The 18188-nt window shown below is 44.7% G+C and overlaps 1 protein-coding gene across 2 annotated transcripts in view; it reads right to left on the bottom strand.

Moving 5' to 3' along the window:
• The window catches only part of LHFPL3 (LHFPL tetraspan subfamily member 3), a 581079-nt gene that overhangs the window by 34835 nt on the left and 528056 nt on the right, over positions 1-18188 (bottom strand). Inside the window, exon 3 of one of the 2 annotated variants that reach the window (XM_005205344.5) lies at positions 8299-8326. The exons of the other annotated variant lie outside the window; for it this stretch is intronic. Coding sequence (XP_005205401.1) covers positions 8310-8326 — 17 coding nt within the window. The 3' untranslated portion in view covers positions 8299-8309. The remainder of the gene's footprint in view (positions 1-8298; positions 8327-18188) is intronic. 2 annotated transcript variants of the gene reach the window in all.

Below are 18188 nucleotides of genomic sequence, written 5' to 3'. Positions count from 1 at the left end.
CTGTTCAGAGAGAAGGCATGAGGATCAGCTAACTCACAGAAGCCGGCACCATGCGCAGGTCACGGTACTTCCTCAGTTGGTGCTTACAGAGAGGACGAATGTTGAAGGAACCTGCTCTTGACTTCTGGGAACTACAGTGAGTTGCTCAGCTGTGTTCAACTCTTTGTGACCCCATGGACTGTAGCCCACCAGGCTCCTCCATCCATGGGATTCTCCAGGCAAGAATACTGAAGTGGATTGCCATTTCCTTCTCCAGGGGATCTTCGCGACCCAGTGATCAAACCTGGGTCTCCCACATTGTAGGCAGACTCTTTACCATCTCAGCCACCAGGGAAGTCTCCTAGTTAATTAAAAAATGCCCAAAGAATCAGAATTGGTAGATCTAGGCAGAATGCACGCCATAGGATTTTAAACCAATTCCCCCAGTGGTTCTGACGCGACACTTTAGGGCAGCCTAAAGGCCTCCACTGAGAAACTCCAGGGGTTGCTTAAAAGTGTGATCTGTGCTGATGTTCTTTTACCTTTAGGTTTCCTTCTGTCTTCAGTGAGTGAAAGAGTGAAAGAAATGAAATCACCTTCAGTCATGTATTGGGTTGGGAAGGTCTGAGCCCAAGAAAATTCTGGGGCTCAGAACTTGAGCCCTAGAAGTTGGGTGGTACAAGCATGGACACGCTTAATGGGTTTGCCACAGAGATCTCGAGTTATGTGGACATCCTGTTTGTCTGGAAAACCTCCAGAAGGGCTATTCTTTCGATTGTTAAGCTAGAAGCCTATCTGTTTCTCGGTCTGACATTTCAGGATGACTGAATTTTCCACTTCAGAATTAAAGGAAGAAATGCTCTTCAATGCCATTATAAATAATTCAAAATCCAAGAGGGTTTATGGCCTGCAGTCACACTGCAAGTCCAGGAAGGATGTGTCTAGATCAGCAATATATGTATATTACTAGGAAATAAATGCTAGGCTCATCAGTCTGGAGGGGAGACATGTCTGTGTATTTCTATGATTTGTCTAAGGAGTTACACTTTGCCAGAGTCTGGCTACTACCTCTCACCTCCAGTTGAGGTCACCAGTCTGTTTTATTACCACACGGTGCTACAAGGTACCACTCTGCCTTCCCCACTAATCTCTTATTGTAGATGTTGCCTTGAACTGGTCTTAAGATTCAATTATTAATCAGAACTAATTTAACAGGCTGTTGATGCCAGGAATGAAATTTTTTAAATTTGCAAAGCTGGGACAAGCTGATCAAGGAGAATGGTATGATTTCACAGGAAATACATTAAGCTTCCCGTGACTGCCTAAAGAGCTTACCAGGGTTCATGGGAATGCAGAGAAAGGTATGTTTGGGTGGATGGTTACTGGTCCACAGAGAGTAATTAGGAGGAATTTGCAAACACAGCAGGCCTCAGTTTAGCCAAAATTTTCTTAACCTGTAAGGATCACAATGCTACTATACTCTTTAAAAAATCTTGTTTAAAATGTAGCACCACAAATTTTACTTAGACAAATGGTACTCCAGAGATATTTTCTGCACTGAAATCTGTTTTATTTCCTTTTATCATACCAAAGTGGTGAGATGTTATAATCTTATTATCTTTGAGGCACCAGACTTCAGACAGGAGGCTGATAAATGACCTAAATCATTTGCCATATACTGGAAATACAGAGGAATCTGTGTTAAGTGTGAGAAGCTGTTTTTGAAGACATTTTCTCATCAATTAATGAACTGACCTCACCCCAGAACTCTCACACTGCCCTGTGCTTATCTGAGGTTACCTAGAAATGTGATGGGTGATCATCTAAATGCAAGAATCTGTTTTTTTTCATTTTTCTGTTTCCTCCTTTCTTTTTCCGCCTGTAGATGAACGTTGAGGAAGGTTGACATTACTTTTAGTCACAGACGGGGACCTCCCCATCTCGTCGCAGGATTAGAATTTGTTCTGTAATATGGTGCAAGCTTTAAGTGGTCATGTGCAAGTCAGGAGGGACTGCGAGCTGCACCATTTGCGGACTCAGTGTTAGACGAAAATTGTTCAAAAAGCAGAAAAAAGGGCCATTCAAGATATTAAAATACAAAGTTTTTTCTTTTTTTTTTCCTGTGGTCGCTCTCTCTTGCCTCGTCATGAAGTTTGTTTCCACTCTTTCTTTTTGCTTATTGTGGTAATAGACATGTAACATAAAATTTGCCACTTAACCTCTTTTACATTTACACATTCCATGCACATCTTAAGCAATACAGTTCAGCTGTATTAAATACATTCCCATTGATGAGCAACCACCACTGGCCATGGTGCTTTTTACTTCCAATTTAATGTCCCTCTGAGTAAATAAAAATTAAAAATTTAAACAGCATGAATTTTACTATGTGTTTTTACATCGTGCAACGCCAGTTTTAAATGCAAATATCAGAGCATTTAACTTTTTTGTGCAATCACTTAAATCACACAAATATATTTTGTCCCTGAGGGGTGCCTCGAGCTGGCCAGAAAAAGTAAATACAGATAGATTCAGGAAGACTGGGAAGGAAGAGAGGGTTCCCCAGGCACAGAGTGGGCTCCAGAGAGTGGCGGGGTTGGGCCTCTGGCTCGGGGACACTTCAGAGCCTCACTGGCACCCAGAAGCCTTGTCCTGCGTGCTTCTCATCCCTGATGGCTGCTGCTGTTCCCCCTCTCGCCAGCTGAGGGTCACACTGTTCCCTGGCTCGGGGAAGGCCTTGGGGTTCTCCTCTTCCCGTCATGGGATACACAGGTGGGAATCTCCAGCCCTCAGCAGATGGGTGGACCCCCCCACCCCGGGTACTGCAACCTCTGCACTAGGTAAATGGGTCAGGGCGGGCAACAGGTTCTTCCCTCACTGAGTTGCGGCCTCCTATCCACTGTCCACCAGACACGCTGCAGCAGGACCCAATTTCAAGGTGGGGGCTGCAGAGCTTTCAGCCCTAAGCATGGGGCCCTTCTGAGCCTGGGACCCTGTGGGACTACCCTGGTCGTGCACTCATAGTGCCCCGGGTACAGGAGCAAGAACAAAGAAGCAAGAGGAGGCTCGGCGCTACCCACCTGCGAGGCCGGCCCCACCCACCCCAACTAGCAAATGGGGTCCTTCCTGACCCAGGGGCAGCCCTGGGAAGAGCAGACTTATTCTCTGGACAAAAGCTTTCTCTTCTCTTTACTACTGCCCTGTTGGCAGCATTTTCCCCTTTTATTCTTCCTCTTGCTTCCTGCCGACTTAAGCCTGGTGCTTTTACCAGACCCCAGGGCTGGGGACAGTGTGGCTTGCACTCCTTCTGAACACAGAGTTTAAAATTCGACACTGTTTGTGGCTTCTTTTTGAATTTTCCTTTGCTGCTCTTCCCCTTCCTTGCTTCCCTGCTGTCTCCCTCTGTCTGAGCGAGGGGAGACGGGAGATCTGTCTTTTAATTATACTTTACAGTAAATTAAGGTGACATTCCCTGCCTGGCAGGATGCCTGTGGTTTCAGCAGTTAATGCTGGTGAGGCTCTTTGGGCTCCTGGGGTGGGGTAGGGGAACTGCTTTTCAGGACTATGGGAGGCCCAACAAGAAGAGGAGAGGGGAGAAAAAGCTGGAGAAATTCACAGAAGCACAGAAAACACAGGAAAGGAAGCAGGAGGAAATGGGTGAGGGAAGAAGATGGAACGAAAATGTCAACAAAGGAAGGGAGGAAAGGAGGAGGGGGAGGAGGAAAGGGAGCGAGTACGTTTGCCTGCTCTACCCACGTGGTTTGAAAGACTAGAGGCTTGACTTGGTAAAGATGCTGCCCCAAGCAGACATACTCGTGCACACAAGCCTCTTGACAAGGACTGAGAATCCTGGGTGGAGGCAAGGAATGTCAGTACCACATCTCTCACTCTGTTCCTGTCAGATTCTTGAAAATGTGAGTGCTTAGGGGTCCTGAAATGTGCTTAAGAGTCTTCTCGGAGCACAGCCCAATGAATTAGCACCCCATGAAGGTGTGGGTGCTTGGCAGAGAACTGGGAGGGGGATGTGTGTTTAAATGGGAATGTTCAATGGGATAGAAGAACGCTGGCAAATCCCCCCCCTGGATCTCCCAATAGGGCCCACAGCTGTGATGAGAAGACCTGGGACTTTTCATTCACAAGAATCTTCACAACAAATGAACTCTATTTTTCTAGAGTGATCAAGGCAGGTGCCATAGAAGCCAACTGCACTCATAACCTCAAGTCTTGAAAATTCTTTCCTCCTAACAGTATTAAAATGAACCGAAGTCTTGGGCCTCACTGAGAAAGTACCACTAAATCTCGAATTGTTCAAGAAGGGAAAAGAAAAGGGCAACTTGCTATCTGATGGGCTCATAGCCAAGATGGCACAAAGCTTCTTGGTCGAGTCTGACATAGCACCCAGAGATCCAGACCCACAAGGATCTGCAGGCGTCCTGCTCTTGCTGTTCCCGCAGTAACTAGTGTCTCTTTCCAGAGGAAGGGCTTGTGTTGAATTATGATACAGACCCCACTGAGATCTTCCTTACAGCTGCAGCAACACCTCATCTGCCAAGGGAGACCTCCGTCAAAGACCCGGAGTATCTGATAGGTTTACTGAGGTTTCTCTCACGACCGGGGAAATATGAGAACACTATTTATCTCTCATTCAAGAGAGGGAAGCTAACCCGTGCTGGCGAAGCTGGCTCTGCTCTTTTTAGAACAGACTTCCTCAACACGGTGGTGTGTGGATCTCTCCCATCAGAATTATATGGAATGATGGCTTATGAATCATCTTTCTGTATCCTCACCACAGAACTACTAAATCCCTGTGGGTGAGGGGGTCAGCACCCACATTTAAATAAGCTGAGAGTTTGCCATCACTTATATACTGATGTTTGTGAATCACTGCTTTTAGCAGGGGGCCGCAAACCAGGGCAAGTCTCACTGTCACCTGGAAGCCTGAAAGACACAGGTGGCGGGACCCCTCTCACAGAGCTTCTGATTCAGTAGGTCCAGGTGGGTGGGGCCTGAGCATCCGCATCGCTAACAAGTTTCTGGGTGATGCTGACACTGCTGGTCTGGGGACCACACTTTGAAAACCACTGGGTTAAACAATTAAAAACAATTTAGCCTTGTGTCAGTCAGGTGTAACCTACTTACTGCTCCCGGGAAGCCCTGAGGAACAGTGTGGGAGGCGGTGGCGGGCTGGTGTTCTGTCCCTTTGGGAGCTGAATGCCTGGGAAACAGTATAGGGTCCCCTGACCCCAAAGCCAGGTGGGTCAACACTGGGGCCCCGGGGGACAAACGTGGGCACATGTGCCGGTCAGATGCCCTTCAGACTCTAGGGAACTCAGTTTGGTTTCAGGTAACAGTGGGCTTAGGGTATTGTCTTAGGGCAAGTCTTGAAGGGTCCCGCAGATCCCAGAACTAAGCTGGGATAACCAGAGGCAGACAAGAAGGCAAAATCACCATCACCATGGCAGACAAGAAGGCAAAATCACCATCACCAACACCTGGGCATGTTCCCACATCGACAGCCTCCATGGAGCGCCAAAGTCGTGTCTGGCTGTGTTTTGGGGCTGTCCACAGAGTCTGACTTTCTCCCCTCCCACCACAGTCTCCTGTAGTTACCAGTACGGCCACTAGAGGGCTCAGCAGGACAATGATTATCCCGAAGGGGCCGGGAAGGAGCTGGAAGAGGCCTGAAACACAGGCCTGAATTTCCAAAAGCTGCTCCCTCCCATTGACAAGGTCTACTGGCATTTTTCAACCTCATGTGAAGTGCCATGCAAATGTAGCTTTAAGAGTCCGTTAGAGCAACCCTTCCAGCCAGGTTTGCTGCCTACAAAGCCTCTACTCCACCAAAATGCTGGAGCTGAAATTCTGTCCCAGTAGTACTTTTCAAGGTCACAGCTCTTAGCAGTTCTCCATTTTGTCCAGCAGCATTAAGAACCTAAGACATGCACAGGAAGTTATCCACTTCTGTATTTCCACCTCCCTGTCCTGTTCTTCCCACCCAACTCTAAATCAGCATCAGATACAGGGAAGACGGCTGCAGACCTGATGCACTATCTTGGAAATAACTGCGTGTTAATCCAGACTGGATCTATGGAAACCAAAATGGGCCACATGTTAAATCAGTGATGATCCTTTGCTTTTTAACAAAGATTCATCATAAAATGCCTTGGATTTACCATGGAAAAAGAAATCTCTATTAACACGACACAGCACATTTGGTTAATCTCTGTATTTCTAATTTTACATAAACAAGGAGTGTATCTCAAAACTCTTCTGGAAGTTTGCACACATGGGTCTCTACACTTGCCTTAAGTGACTTTCAGATTAGGTTTGGACAGCCTCAGTGACTTCCCTGGCCCCATTAGTTCATTAAGCAACACACTAAAAGGAGAAAATGTGACTTAATTCAGCTACTGAGTGTCCTTAAGTTCCAGAGCTCTAATCACCGGTGTCTTGGAAAGAGGTGGATACCAGCCAGGTAACCTCAGACTGCAGAAATCAGCATAACCGGGATGACTAAACGTGGGGTTAGCCACGTCCACCTATGATGTGGTAGGTCTGTGTGGGGAGGGCAGGCTATCTGCCTTTCTCCTGCACCTTGTCCCTCCTGCCCTCATCGTTCCTCACTTGATAACAGAGACTCACAGGGCTCTTGTTCCTCTGGGCTGTCTCTTTGCACATAGCCCAACTATAACTTTCTCCATAATCCTACAGTGAGAAATGAATACTGCTGGGAGGAAGCTGCATGGAAACAGCTGAATTAGAAGCAAACTTATCACTTACTTTTTTGAAGCTGGCTGTTGTCAAAGTCATTTTATAGATGAGGAGCCCAAGGTCCAGAGAGGCAGTGTAACTCTCCCAAGCTCATCCAGATGTAGTGGCAGAGCCAGGACTGGGACCTAGGGTCCTTTCTTGGGATGAAATCAAAGTGACTCCTTCACTTCATTCATTTCCTGGTTGTGTACAGGAAATGTACACATTTCCTGTACATTTCTCATTTCCCAAAGAGAAATGAGCTAGGGGCAGCACATTAATAGGTGCTCTGATGGAAAGAGAACTGAGTTGCAATACAGGCTCTGCCCCATTTGGCCAGGGTGCTTTCCCTCAATCATCTGTGAATTAAGGGTTCTGGAGTGAATAACCCATCTCTAAGGACCCTTAAGCTCCACAATTCTTTGTGTGTCTAAATGATGGGTAGGGGTCCCAACACTGCAGGGGGAGTCTTAGTCACATGTGCTTAGTCACATCTCATGAAAGTCCGTGCAGTTTCCAATTCTTGTCACCACAAGTAACTTGTAAAGTTTCCTCCTACCCAATTTTTCCCTTTCAACACACATTTGAAACTTCAGGGAGACTGAGAAGAGGAAGTTCCATCCCTGAAGTCACAGTCAGGTGGGGAGGCTGTACTGGAAGTCAGGACTCTGTGTCAGGTGCAGATTCCTTCTCCCCAACTTACTTATTTGGTAAATCTAGTTTATCACATTGAATTCACTCAAAGTGGAAATACGGTTTATGTAGATTCAAGGAACACCAAAAGAGAATGTGTATGTGTGCACATGCGTGTGTGTGTACAATGAAAGGCCAATATAACCCATATGTGGCTTAAACACCATTCTCCTTTCTCATTCATAATCACGTTTGTTCAATATATTTATATGTGTCCACCATATACACAGGTACAGAGAAAACAATCAACAAAGGAGAAGATTTCCACTTTTCTCCATAGCTCATTTTAACCCTGTTGCATGGTATTTATTTTCACATGGCATTCACACCTGTGAAGACTCACAGAGCAATTATCTGTTTAGGCTGGTGGCCCCAGAAGAATACCGCACAGCAAAGATGCGCTGGTGACCACCGCCTGCATGAGGAGCCTACACACGTTTTCACTCTGTGGAGTAGAATGCTGCCGTGAGAACGTGGACACACGCCCAGAATCCTAAAAGCTGACAATATGAGGGCTCATTGTCAGAGAACAATAACCAAACGCTTTCCCCAGGCGTCCCCAGCTCCTTCCCAGGGAGGTGCCAGGCTGACAGCGGCAGTTCTCTGGGCATTGTGGGAGAGAGAAATACAAATACAGAATCAGGAACAAAGACAGGAGCTCTATGGCTTAAAAGTGACGGTTCATGCGGCCCCACTGCCAAGCGGCGGAAGCGGGATCAGAGCAGCGGAGGAAGCATGCGGGGATGGCAGGCGGAAGCGCACGCAGCACAGCCGGCCACAGCAGCCATGCTCACACTCTGGTAGGCGGAAGCGCACGCAGCACAGCCGGCGCCACAGCAGCCATGCTCACACTCACATGGCGTGGTCTCACACTACCTTAGTGTGCTTTAAGCATGTCCATCATCTGAGAGTTTAGGAGGGAAAAACAGAAGGGTTAAAGGCACAATAAATTAAGAGCTTGCACTTTTATTTTTAAAGGTTAAAAATCACAGTGTCATTCCAGGCCATTCCATTCCCAGTGTGGAGAGAGACTCATGTGACGATTCACAGTGGTGAGAAACACAGCTCTCAGAACTGAGTTTAGTTTCATATCTTGGTTTTGCCACTTGGAGCTGTGTGACTCCATGCCTCAGTTTCCTCATCTGTAAAATGGGTCTAATAATAACACTTACCTCATAAGACTGTGGTGAGGATGGAATAAATTAACACATGTGAAATACCTAAACAGTTCTATTCAATGCTAAGCATCATTTAAGTATTAGTTATCACTGTTGTTATTTTGATCTTTGGCTTCCTCAGGCAATACCACCCAGATTAGATGATCAAAACTTTACAGAAAGATAATGACTCAGTAAGAATTTTAGATGCTCAATAAGAAAAACAATTAAAGAAATAAAAAACATTTAGGAGAAAAAAAGAGACAAAGTTAGAAATGCACAGGTTGAGCGATAGTTTATAAACATTATAATTCTTTGAGGGCATTATTTCAAATTCCAAAGCAATTCAGAGTTGCTTTTTAAGAAAGATAAATAAAAATTAATGGCACACACACAGATCGATTAGAGCCCTGAGGCCTGGTTCACGTTGGACAATGCCAGGCTATGTACACATCACCAGGTGTTACGCTTCAGGCTGCTGGCATTTTACATGCTTTGCCTTGTTTCTGCCCTGTGTCTCACACAGTAAAGGCCAGTGCAAGGACAGGGGTGGGCCCTGAGCACCAAGTCACACAGAAGGACACACATCTCTCCTCTGTTCTTTTCCAGATCCATTCTGTCAGCTTTGACCTCACTGGCAGGATACCATGGTCAAGGAAAGTAGGAGACCTTAGCCTGAAAGGAAGCTGCAAGTAGCGTGCTCTGAGGAGGATCACACTGCCTTCACCGATGACACTTGGTCCCTGAGTGAGCAGAACTAGTGTCCTGCTAGTCCTTCACCTGCCTCCACAGCGAATTCCCTCCTCCACCTCCATCTCCTAGTGCTGCATCTGCTTACAGAGACAGGTCTTATTTAAAAACACGGCAGATGGCCATGAGGCACATGAAAAGATGCGAGAAATGCAAATCAAAACTACAATGAGGTATCACCTCACACCAGTCAGAACGGCCATCACCAAACAATAAATGCTGGAGAGGGGATGGAGAGGAGGGAGACCTTCTACACTGTTGCTGGGAATGTAAACTGCTAAGAGCCACTATGGAGACAATATGGAGGTTCCTTCAAAAACTAAAAATAGAGCTACCATATGATCCCACAATCCCACTCCTGGGCATATATCTGGAGCAAAACATGGTTTAAAAGGATACATGCACTCTTATGTTCACAGCGGTGCTGTTTACAGTAGGCAAGACATGGAAGCAACCTGAACGTCTACTGACAGATAAAATGGATAAAGAAGATATGGTACATATACAATGAAATACTACTCAGCCATCAAAAGGAATGAAATAATGCCATCTGCAGCAACACAGAGGACCTGGAGATTATCATACTAAGTGAAATCAGACAGTGAAAGAGAAGTATCATATGATATCACTTCATGCAGAATCTTAAAAAAATGATACAAACAAATTTACAAAATAGAAACAGATTCACAGACTTAGAGAACAAACATGATTATCAGTGGGGGATGGGTGGGAGGGGAGGGTTAGACTGAGAGTTTGGGACTGACATGTACACATTGCTATATTTAAAATAGACAGGACTTCCCAGGTGGTCCAGTGGTTAAGAATCCACCTGCCAATGCAGGGGATATATGTTCAATCCCTGGTCTGGGAAGATTCCACATGGTGTGAGCCAACTAAGCCCATGCATTACTACTGAGCTGGAGCTCTAGAGTCCATGAGTCGTAACTGAGCCCATGCACCGCAACCACTGAAGCCCGTGTGCTCTAGAGCCTGAGATCTGCAACAAGAGAAACCACTGCAATGAGAAGTCTGCTCACCACAGCTAGAGAGTAGCTTTTGCTTGCCACAATTGGAGAAAGTCCATGTGAAGCAAGGAAGATCCAGTGCAACCAAAAAACTAATTAATTTAAAAGTAAAATAAAATAGATAACCAACAAGGGCCTACTATATAGCACAGGGAACTCTAGTCAATATCCTGTAATAACCCAAATGGGAAAAGAACTTGAAAAAGAATAGATACATGTATATGTATAACTGAATCACTCTGCTGTACACCTGAAACACAACCTTGTTTTTTTAGGACCATCTTACTTAACACAGCTGCTAAGTCACTTCAGTCATGTCCGACTCTGTGCGACCCCATGGACGGCAGCCCACCGGGCTCCCCCGTCCCTGGGATTCTCCAGGCAACAACACTGGAGTGGGATGCCATTTCCTTCTCCAATGCATGAAAGTGAAAAGTGAAAGTGAAGTCGCTCCGTCAAGTCTGACTCTCAGCGACCCCATGGACTGCAGCCTACCAGGCTCCTCCATCCATGGGATTTTCCAGGCAAGAGTACTGGAGTGGGGTGCCATTGCCTTCTCCGACTTAACACAACATTTTCAATCAACTATACTCCACTATGAAATAAAAATTAAAAAAAAAAATGTGGCAGTCCATGAACCCAGAGTAATGGCTATCCCATCCTTCTGACCCCGGGACACCTGATTCCTTCCCCTCTGACACCTCGCATCTTCTGCTTCCCATTCACCCTTTCCTGACTTCTCTTGTGTGGTAGTTACCTGACTATGTCACTTCTTATTCATCACTGGTCTGAGAAAGTCTCCAGGGTGGAAGCTGGAGGCCTCTCCCCCGTCACTCTAAGTTCCCTCAGGCCCTTTCTCACTTCTTCAAAGGCAGGAAGGATTGTGTTGGCATTCAATGGGATGTGAGCATTTGGATGAAGCAATGTGATTCTTTAAAGCTGGAACATTCGGCACTAAAAACATCATTTCAAATGAAAAATTAAAAGCAACATTGAAGTCTTCAGCTGCTCAAACACAGAAGGGAAGAATGACAAGGAAGATGCCAGGGACTGTTCAGTACCCTGGCTTAACTGACCTTTGCCAGAAAGGGTGGGTCATAGGCTTCCTGTGCAGGAAGCATACTCACCCCTGGAGCACAGATCCCACCATGGTTCTCAGCTTCCACAGGAGTGCATTCTCCTACCATGCAGTGTGTGTGTGTCTCTGTGTGTGTGTGGTGTGTGTATGTGTGTCCAGCCACAGACTGCTGTGCTCTGAGAAGGCCTCTGCTCTGCTGGTATTCTTTGGTGTAAATATAACCCCAGCTGCCAGCTGGGCTGTAGGCTCCTAAAGGCTGGGCTTGGGTTCTTTCTCAGGCAGCCTCTCTCACTCTGTCAAGCACAGCAGACCCCCACTGCAGGGGTGTGTCAGGGTTGCTGGTGACTGCAGTTTTATTTGCCTGGCAGGAAAGCTAGCTTCTTAAAGACACACTCTCAGATCTTTCCCAATCACAGGTACTGCTTCAAGGACATAGAATACAGAGCCTGGGCTCTGGAACACAGAGAGACACCCTGATGTATCCAACACCTCTTTGAAGGGATGCTACTTATGTCACATGGAATGTTGCTCTGGCAAAATTACAAACGGGAGAATGAGGCAGCGAATATTTAGGGGAGCAAAGGGATTTCTAACCAGAAAAAGCAGGTCTAATGAATTGATACTTGCAGCAAAGGAGACATTTAAATAGAATTATTAAGCAATTAGCCAAATTTCCCTGGTGGCTCAAACGGTAAAGCGTCTGCCTGCAGTGCGGGAGACCCGGGTTCGATCCCTGGGTTGGGAAGATCCCCTGGAGAAGGAAATGGCAACCCACTCCAGTATTCTTGCCTGGAGAATCCCATGGACAGAGGAGCCTGGTGGGCTACAGTCCACGGGGTCGCAAAGAGTCGGACCCGACTGAGCGAGTTCACTTTCACTATAATTAGAATGGGAACTACATGATGATTTCGAAAGGAACCATTTGAAATAAGTCACTCTTTTGCCTTGGAGGGCTTTCATTCCATGCTGACCAGAAGGGCGTTATTTTAACAGAAGAGACAGAGGCAATCACATTTTTCTTGCCAATGGGACAAGCAATGCCATGAATCTCAGAGGAACAGTGATCCCATCAGACCATGGGACCACATCTGGAGGGCTGGAGTCCTTGGTGCGGGACAGCTGTGGCGCCGTCATTCTACATGGGGTGAAGTTTAGGGAAGAGTTCAACTGCAGTGACGTCTAAATTCTGCTCTGGATCCCACAACCCAGTGCTTGCCTCCCAAGGTACGATAGGTATTTCCAGGTATAAGTTTTCAGGCTAAGTTTTAGTGGGTAGCCAACGTAAGAAAAGGTCAAAAGAATGGGTTCTATTGCTGGCTGAGGAGCTGATGCCAGAGTAATCTTTAGAGTATTTTGACGCTCTGTGCTGTGTCTTGGCTGCACAGATCTCAAGGGAAACCTCTTCTGGATCCCTCTGAACTCTAAGAATTATCCCATAGATGACAGGTATGATATTCCAATCATGGCTGAGGCAATGGGGCATACTTTATGTGCATCCTTCCATAAGAGTGGGAGAGGACTTCTTAGAGAAAAGGAATTGCGTTACCTCTACCAAAAGGCAGCAGTGGCTTGGTGGTTCCCTGTCCATGTGTGGCCATCATGCTTTTCTCTTTGCTGTAGAGGCAGACAGGCCTTGTATACCATCACTGCTCATATGCGGCACCTTTGTCCTGAGAACTCACTAAATATGTGTCACTGTCAGAGTGGAAGATCAACCAGCAGTTGATCAACCACTCATTAAGCAATTTTAATATTTATAATACTCAAAACATAAAAGCAGACATAGTTTTTGTGTTTCTATTTGATTTACTCACACTTGAATGAATATCTGTCTCATTCACTGGAAACTTTACAGAAACCAGCCCAAATGTCCCTCTGAGTATTTCTTTTTTATCTGGGTGATTTACACTGAGTCCTTGGAGTTTGGGTTCTATAGTTTAATTTCCCACTTCCTAGGTAGTAGCAGATAATAGATGGAAGGCTGAATGTTGACTGATTTTTTTTTTTCCCCTTCAGATGCATCACCTCCTGACCCTTTGGTGCTCTGTGGTAGAGTGCAACAGTGAAAAGAACAGAAATGAAAGGGAGTCTTCGCATTTCAGCTGAGAGGCCTTTCATAGAAGATATATGAGATGATGCTGCAATTTATTGTGAGTATCAAAGAAATCCAGGCTGGATGTGACCTTGGTAATTAATTATCCAGTCCCCTGCTTCATTTTTCAGATGAGGAAACAAAAGCTCAGAGAGGACAAGTGAAAGCCAATTGGGAGAGTCAGGGTTAGAGGCAGAGCCCCTGACTAGTGATCTAGGACCACCCCACCCACCACACTGCTTCCCATTTGCAATAGAAAAGTACAAAGATATCCATCAGGGAATATAATAGGAATATTATGTCCAGCTTGCCTTCTGAGTTTGTAAAGATTTAACCTCTTCACAAGCAAGCTACGGAGAAGGCAATGGCACCCCACTCCAGTACTCTTGCCTGGAAAATCCCATGGACGAAGGAGCCTGGTAGGCTGCAGTCCATGGGGTTGCGAGGAGTCAGACACGACTGAAGCGAGTTAGCAGCAGCATCAAGCAAGCTAAGGGCAAAGTTAGAAAACTGCTTTAACTCCTCCAACAAAATACAAATCAAAGGGTTTGTGTGGTCTGCCACTAGGTCACTGATCCCCAAATTTGGATAAACTATGGACTTCTTTAAAGGAAAATAATTCCATAGGACCTATGGTAAATTTTCTTAATCAGCACTTGAGAAACAGTCACATAAGAAAGCTGAAGTCTCATTCTTTGAATAAGATTTTCAATTGAGAAGTCTCACCGAAAAAAGACAAATTTTCTCTTTATAATCGGTAAAATGAAAGCACAAAAACTAAACGTCCTTATTAAACTCCAAGACCCCCATCTCTCTGCAAGCATACGTGCCCGAAATCTGATTTGAGAAATCCTGTCCTAGCTTAGAACTCATCACTGCTGTCCTGTCTGGCCCGTGAATAAACTTCTGTTCACACCCCTCCCGTCTTTGTTCCTTCGGTAGCTACTTCGTTTGTACAGAATGATTTTTTTTCTGGTTCACATGTTTGCAATGGAGCCTGTGTGTCCTGGATTCCTGTTTTCTCTCCACTCTCTCTCTCTCTTTCTGAAACCGGGGTCATTTTCTGATTTTCCTAATATTTGATTTAGATGAAAATTCAGCATGTTCTATTTTTGTGGCATGGAATCTTAATGGAAATGCTGGTTTTCTAAGGTGAAACAGATGCAGGTTTCGAATCTGCCATCTAGGAAGCATCAGTCTCTGTCTGGATTTCAGCAATGAAGTTGCATTGGTTAAAATGCATTTAAACACCTCAGCTGGCCTTGTACAGTTCCTTGTTTTACAACCTTACCAATTTAACATTGCCATCCTGTCCTCCCTCTGGGGTGACAGGTGGCTAAAAACACATTTAGATTTTCCTCTGAGGGGGAATTTCTCTCTCCTTGACAATCTTTCTATGCTCCATGTCTCATAGACAACTCCGAATTTGCCAGGGAGCTCCCCTTGGGAATGCCTCTTTGCTTTCTATCTCCATTTGTCTATCCTGGGTCAGAAATTTCTTTTTTTGTTAAGAATTCATTTCCCAGTGGAAATGTAAGCATGGTAGAGTTTCTTCTAGGTTTTTACAGTATCGTTTTTGCTTTGGATTTTATAGAAATGGAATGGGTCCTAGCTCTACATTATTTTGGCTTAAAAAAAATGGAAGGATGTTTCTTTATACTGTACTTGTACATTCCAATATGGACTGCAAGGAGATCAAACCAGTCAATCCTAAAGGAAATCAGCCCTGAGTATTCATCAGAAGGACTGATGCTGGAGCTCCAATACTTCAGCCACCTGATGTGAAGAGCCAATTCATTGGAAAAGACTCTGTAGCTGGGAAAGATTGAAGGCAAAAGGAGAAGGGAGAGGGTGAGATGGTTAGACAGCAGCACCAACTCAGAGAACTTGAACTTGAGCAAACTCTGGGAGATAGTGGAGGACAGGGAAGCCTGGCATGCTGCAGTCCATGGGGTCGCAAAGAGTCAGACACGACTTAGTGGCTGAACAACAACAAATTGCTAGATACAGGATGCTATTTATATTTAACTTAATTAAAATAAAAACAATTAAAAAATTTAGTTCCTCAGTCTCACTAGCTACATTCCAAATGCTCAGAGGCCACATGTGTCTAGTCTAGGATACTGTACTGGACAGAGCAGATAGAGAACATTTCTATTATTGTTCTATGGGGCAGTCCTGCTCTACACTTCTTAAGCTCTCATAAAACTTTAATGTAAGCTGTGTATTATGTGATAGAAGTCTAATTCTGAAAAAGACACAATGAAACATAAGTATGTAACTCCATCTTCCGTGAAAACCCACCTGTAAAAGTGTTGAGGATAATTATTTATTTTTAATAAGTGGTACAGTAGAAGTCTGGATGTCTTTATGTTCAAGTCAGCCACATAAAGCCTCATCATTTAATTTAAATTCTAAGAAGATCAGCCTTTATTTAAATGAAAAGATAGAACTGACTTTCTCTAAACGGAGATGTGTGTGTGCAGAGGTGGGGATGGTGGAAGTGTTTGGTGAAACATATCAGAAACACCTGGAAACTTGTATCAACTTAGACCCTCTCCTACCCATCTAGGATGAGGATTTGTTGGGGGAGAGGAGGTGCTGCACTTGGAACTTCTGTAGTTTTAAAAAATTCATCAAGTGGTTCTCATGTGTCTCCTCATTCCATCCTTCTAGTTGGGAACCACTGTTCCCCAAAATGGTTAAACTAGTTGGGGAGACATGCCTAATCAGAGAATATCAAGGAAAATTTATTAAGTCAAGTATATAAGTCTTTATATAGGTTGTATTAGAGTTCTCTAGAAAAGCCAAACCAATGGGAGATAGATACACGGTGTAACTGATGATAAGAACTGATTCATGTAATTATGAAGGCTGAGGAGTCCCATGATCTGCTGTCTGCAGCCTGGAGAACCAGGAAACCCAGTGGCGTAATTTAGTCCAAGTCCAAACGCCTGAGAACCAGGGGAGCTGATGGTGTTTAGTCCCAGTCTAGGTCTGAAGGCTGAGAACCAGGTGTGCTAATGGTGCAGGAAGAGATGGACATTCCATCTAAAGCCAAGAGAGCAAATCTGTCCTTCCTGCAACTTTGTGTTCTATTCAGACTCTCAGCAGATTGGATGATGCCCACTCACATTGGTGAGGGTAATCTTTTTTTACTCAGTCTACTCTGTTCTGGAAATATCCTCACAGACATACCCAAAAATGATGTCTTACCAGCAATCTGGGCATCTCTTAGCCCAGTGAAGTTGATTATAAAATTAATGATCACATGGGTGGCTCCAGTTATAGGGACAGTCTCATGGACAATTCTGCATAACATAAGTAGAGTGAGTACAGCTTTCTGGTGAGCAAGGTTACAGTGCTTCTACAAAGCAGCGTGAGTGATGACTGAAGGGAAGTCAGCAGAGCATTAAACATTTATTCATCCAACAATCACCTATTGAGCATCTAATAATATCTGTCAAACATCTTGACATGTATTGTAAATATGATTAAGTAATAAACAAGGGATGATGCTGCAGTGTGGCAGCTAAATTTTTGCATAGGTTTTGGAGTCAGTGTGATTTAAATCTGGTATGCTCTAGCCATGATCTCAGGTAAATTAATTAACTTTTCCAAGGTTCAGTTTCTTGCATTAAATTGGAGATAATAATAGTGTTTACAAATGGGGTTATTATGAGAATTGAATAATATACATTACATAGTCAACATTAAAGAATATATAGTTTAGTAAGGAAGATAAACTCACTTGATCTGTACACTTCAGGGCAGAGATGCCTGGTTCAACTGATATGAAATGGTGCTAAAGAAGACAAAGGTATAGGTTTAATCCCTGTGTGGGCCAGTCAGCTGGATGGCAGACCCGATGTCCCTGCCTTTAGTCTTACCATCTCACAAATGTGGGCCTCTGGAAATCAAGATGATGGTATATGGACAGTTATATGTGAGAGCTGAGAATGATCCAAGATGGAGTCAGTTCAAGTTCCTTCAGAGATGAGCAGACTAAGGTTCAGAGTCAGAGTATTTTGTCAAACTTTAAACATAATCCCTTGGTATTCCTGATTCCCTGTCCAGTGTTCATCGTATATATATTGATAGTTCCCAAAAGGAAGAGAAATCTTTATCACCATGAAATATTAGGAAAGATGCTTATCTTACTATCACTGGGTTGTGGGTTTTTTCCCAAACACTTTGCATTAGCTCCAGAACCCAGACACCACACTGAGTACAATTTTGATTTGTCCTCAGAAGTACACTGACCTTCTATGAGATATCACTCCTAGGAGGGTCTCTATGCAGACTCACAATCTATGATGGCCAAGTGTTCTTGGGATCCAGTTTGGGGTACATTCCAAATGTCAACCTGGTTCATCACTGGTCAGCAGGAGTAAACCTTCAGTTCTTTCCAGAATACTGGAATAAGTGTGACTGCACACTGAACTAATGAAAAACAAGGTGCAGGAAGGCAGAATCTGATTTCATGTTCACTATAGCCCTGATACTAGCTTTCTTGTTTTTAATTCTCAGGGTAGATAGTCAACTTCCTGCTTCCAGTCAGTCAGTTCAGTCACTCAGTCGTGTCCGACTCTTTGCCACCCCATGGACTGCAGCATGCCAGGCCTCCCTGTCCATCACCAACTCCCAGAGCTTGCTCAAACTCA

Source organism: Bos taurus, chromosome 4 (genome assembly GCF_002263795.3).
Source record: "Bos taurus isolate L1 Dominette 01449 registration number 42190680 breed Hereford chromosome 4, ARS-UCD2.0, whole genome shotgun sequence".
NCBI lineage: Eukaryota > Metazoa > Chordata > Mammalia > Artiodactyla > Bovidae > Bos > Bos taurus.
The sequence above is the reverse complement of the archived record's forward strand: the minus strand, read 5'-3'. Positions and strand labels throughout refer to the sequence as shown.